The sequence below is a fragment of the Pholcus phalangioides genome, unplaced genomic scaffold, assembly GCF_987345545.1.
Source record: "Pholcus phalangioides strain wild (caught in Gottingen) unplaced genomic scaffold, Ppha-v1.0 ptg000017l_1, whole genome shotgun sequence".
NCBI classification, from domain to species: domain Eukaryota; kingdom Metazoa; phylum Arthropoda; class Arachnida; order Araneae; family Pholcidae; genus Pholcus; species Pholcus phalangioides.
In genome coordinates, this window is record NW_028301610.1 from 18,239,114 (window position 1) to 18,243,735 (window position 4,622).

Here is a 4,622-nt window from a genome sequence, read left to right on the forward strand (position 1 = left end):
AAAAAAGTCCAGTTGGTGGAAGGATCGGCCAGTATGACTCTGTCGACGAATTGGCAGCCGTGGCCTTGGCCGGTGGACGACTGCCTTATTAGTTTCCCGGTGAGGTTTTGAAGGAGCAGGGCTGTTGACATTTCTTAGCCTGAGCTCCGAAATTGGTGTGATAGAAGCAGAAGCCATTTTCAGCTTGTTTGTATTGGGCTCGGCTGTGGGATCGCGAGCGAGAATACCGTTCTCGATGATGGAATCGAGGTCTAGGCTGTCGCTGTGAAGTGTGAATAGCGGCCTTCAGCTCACTCAACTCTTTGGTCAGAGCTGCGACTTGTTGCTCCAGTGATAAACTGGCGACGCCGGACGTGATTTCGAACAGCGCCGTGATTTCGAACAGCGCCATGATTTCGAACAGCAAGCTTCTCAAGGTAAGCGAGTAATCGTTTCCTCCGTTCCAAATGGACAATCCGCCGAATGTCGATCGCGTCGCTAAAAAGCCGCCTCCATTTTGGAGAAACAATCCAAACTTGTGGTTTATCCAACTAGAAGCACAATTCTCGATCGCAGCGATAACTGCCGATGCTACGAAGTTCAACCATACTATCGCTGGTATCGATGCCGATATTTTATCAACAGTCCAAGATTTAGTTCTAGAACCTCCCCAGCAGAATAAATACGACGCGCTGAAGACACGATTGATTCAGGTTTACGCGGAGAGCGAATCGTCGAAAATCCGTACGCTACTGCAAGGTTTAGAACTAGGAGATCAAAAACCATCGCATCTGCTTGCCCGAATGCGTGAGCTTGCCGGACGTAACTTTAGTGATGACTTGCTGAAATCGTTGTGGTTAGCGCGACTCCCCGCTAACGTCCAAGCTATACTAGCTGCTTCGAGCGAAGGGCTTCCACAACTCGCTTCGATGGCAGATAAAATCGCTGAGTTGGCCATTCCAAATATCTGTTCAGCATCCGGTCGACCTGAGAACGCAATCAGCCAATCGCGTCCGGGTCACCAGTTTAGGCACCCAGTTTAGGGACCGATGCAGGGCACCGGTGTGTAGGCGCCTATCTGTAGGACCGGTTGTTGAGCTCCATTATTAAATATAATAACAATCAGAAGGTTTTATATAATACATGTTTAATTTGGTACGGACACATAAAAATGAAAGACATCACATGACAATGGTTGCTTGCCGACTGCGAAGAAAAACATTCGATTTTTTATCGCAACTTGCGTTGCTAGGTAACAAAATATTCGCATCAGAAAATTGCGAAGTGCGACGTCATAATTTTTCCGCAATCGGTGAAAGTTCAAGTAGAGGTCGCTACATATATATGAAAAGATACGCGAACAAATTCAATGGCAGGGGAAAAGCAAATCACATCCAAGTCCGTTTAAGGCGTATACAATGGCCAGGGGAAGAGATGCCACGTCCCAGTCCAATGAAGAGAGAGAAGACAAATCACATCCCAGTTCGAAAAGGCGGACGAAGTGTCGTATCCCGGTCAAAGGTCATTTCTTTGTCCACAGATGGATGTTAATCGCGACAGTATCCAATTGTCCGGGGAAAATATGTTGTAAAAATTTTGTATGTTTTCTTTTTTTTTTTGACACCCATTAAAAGTTGTGTATTTCAGGGCTCTAGTTTGGACCCCCCTACTTTTCATTATCTATATAAATGATCTGTGTAATCTTGACATAAAAGGAGAATTAATTAGTTTCGCCGATGATACCGTGCTTTTATATTCAAAGAATTTAAATACTATACATACTAATATAAATGATGACTTATTAAAAATACGTAACTGGTTTCTGGCAAACGACATGAATATTAATGTTAACAAAACTAAATACATGAGTTTCAAATTGAAAGAGACTGACAATATTATAACTCCTGACATATTCTCTCTAACATATCACGATAATTCCTGTAATGCACAAACAAATTGTAACTGCCAACACTTGGAGGAAGTCTCATCCATTAAATATCTTGGAATTTACATTGACTCTAACCTAAAATGGAAAACCCATATAAAAAATGTTTCACATAAATTAAGATTCTTTCTATAAGCAAATTTTTTTATCTAAAATTCAAAGTAAATAATTTTTTACACACACTGTATAATGCCTGGATTCAATCTCAAATAAATTATGGCCTCATAGCATGGGGAGGAGACTATATCACTAACATTAACGACGTTTTACGAATGCAAAATAAATTTATCAAAATTTTACCTAATTTTAATGGAAGTATAACTTTGATTAACTGCACTAACCTTAATGTCTTATCCATCAGACATTTGTATTCCTATAAAATATGCATTGCTGATCACAGAAATCGAGTTCGGTGCAATAGACGTAATGTTATCAATCCCAGAAGACCAAATCAAATTTTAGTAATTCCTAAACCGAATAAAAATATTCTATGTAAAAACTTCATTTACTTAGCTCCGAAACAATACAATAGGCTACCTATCGATATCCAAAATAAAAAAAATGAACACTCCTTCAAAAAATTTCTTAAAAAGTTCGTACTTTCCATTACTGATATTGAACAATATTTTTAAAATATCGTATCTGACGTCTTGTGCCTATTTGTCATCTATTTTTCCCTCTAATTCTGAGATAACACTATAACGACTGATATAATATTTTATTAAAACTGACACTCCTGTTTGCCGCATAATGATGTGCTAACATTCTATAATATATTCATTTGTTTTTACTTGTGTTTTTTTTTCTTCAAAAATTTTCATCATAATTGATTGAATTGTCATCACATTGAATTTGAAAGTAGAAAAACGAATTATAACAGTATTATTAGAAACCGTTTCATTCATACATGGTGAATTGTATTTATATACTTGTGATAATATTATACGAAACGAATCGTACATTTTAATCTATGATCACCAGTATGGATCGTATGATCCCTTGGTGATTTTATTTGTTTTCCGAAATGTATATGATGTATGAATAATGAATAATAAAAAAAAATACGCGATAAGCGATATACATCATGGGGGGAAAAAAACAAGTGTTCCAGACTCTGCCACGAAACTGGGCTGGAAGAGATCTCGGCAACGGGATAAGTCTAGTGGCAAAGTTCTGGCGTTCATTCATTCAACCTAGGGGCCCATACCCTCACTCAGAATTCGTTCCACAATAGTCAAATCAAGGCAAAGGAAAAATTTGGTTTTCACTTGTCCGGCCCCTGGAATACCAGAAACACTTCCGAAAAACTTTTCTTAATGAAAATTACACCGTTAAAATATCATTTTTACAGGATAAGTGATGATGGCTCACAGAAGTAAGTGTTGCTTCAAGAATTAAGTTATCTGGTATTATATTAAGAATGGTAAAATAATTCTAGAACAAAAAACATTTCTACTTCAAAAGCTGGACGTATGGTCACGCACATTTTGCACGGTAAACAATGATTTGCGGCTTTCTCCTGAAAAAAAATCAGGTTTATCTCCAGGTGCCCTTCACCGAAGCCCTATCAGCCTCCTGGCAGGCTCTCCATTAGGGGTAGCACATGAGGCTTCGCACCCGGGCGGCAGGTAAGCTCAAGCCACCTCTGTATTGGGACTTCCTCTACACTACATCTTTAAGGTTTTTCTAATCGATACTGTAATGCTTCCTTTTAACTGCCCTACTACTGGCCTGCAACATCTTAAATAATCTCAATGCAATTTTCCTATCCTGCAAGAATATTGTTGTGGGCTTTAAAAAAAAAAATTCTAAATGGGCGTATGACTACATTTAAAGCAATTTAAATCCGTTTATTAGAGACTCACTGCGTCTGCTGATTTCTAAGAAAAGTGTAATAAATTCTCACGTAAGTCTTCACTTTGAAATGTCCATAACCCGCTTAATGCGTCTCTTTGTACCTGTCAACCTAAAATTTATGGTTTTTAGTGTTGATAATACGCATGCAAAACCAATTCAGCGACGCGTTTTCACAATCTGCGAAAACTGCGTGGATTTGATAGTTGGAAATGATGTCTAGATGCCAAAGATTTGGAGTTCGAATCAAAATGAAAATGTCAAATAATTGAAATTGTGCTTCGTATAAATGAAATATTTTAATATTGAAAGCTATATATATAGAAATTAATCGTGACCGTAGTCAAACGTCTCAAATGTGAAATTTTGTCATAAAACTAAGAGTGAGGCGTGAATCCCCTTGCGCACAAGTGGAATTTCGAGGCATTTGCGCACAACCGAGCCCGTCTTGGCCATTTTTCTTTTTTTCTCCCCACGCTTTCTTCCTTTTGTTTCCTTCCTAAATTTATAAAAGTAAAAAGGACTGTTTTCAGATCAAATTGCTCAAGTTCAATTACTTTACTTCAAAAATATCAAATTTTATTTTGGGGGGAAATACAGTGAAACCCCACTAGACCGAAACTCCAAGAGACCGGAGAAATCACTTCGTAATAAAGAAGATTCCAGATTTTTATATTGTTCCTATGTAAACTTATTCGGGGGATCAGAAAAGTTTTCGTTAAAGCGATATTTTTATAACGATCCTGTTATAACGGTATTCGTTCGTTAAAATGAGAGTTGACTGTATTTCGTCTCAAACTGTTTTTTTACGTGTATATGGAGGCTGCATGTGTAACAGGGCGTA

General features: G+C 38.1%; 1 protein-coding gene across 1 annotated transcript; it reads left to right on the forward strand.

Moving 5' to 3' along the window:
* Positions 1 to 446: 446 nt before the first annotated feature.
* On the forward strand, positions 447 to 1,022 carry LOC149072477 (uncharacterized). Its single transcript, XM_089247203.1, has one exon. The coding sequence runs from the start codon at positions 447 to 449 to the stop codon at positions 1,020 to 1,022; it is 576 nt and encodes a 191-aa protein (XP_089103329.1).
* The last annotated feature ends 3,600 nt before the right edge of the window (positions 1,023 to 4,622 follow it).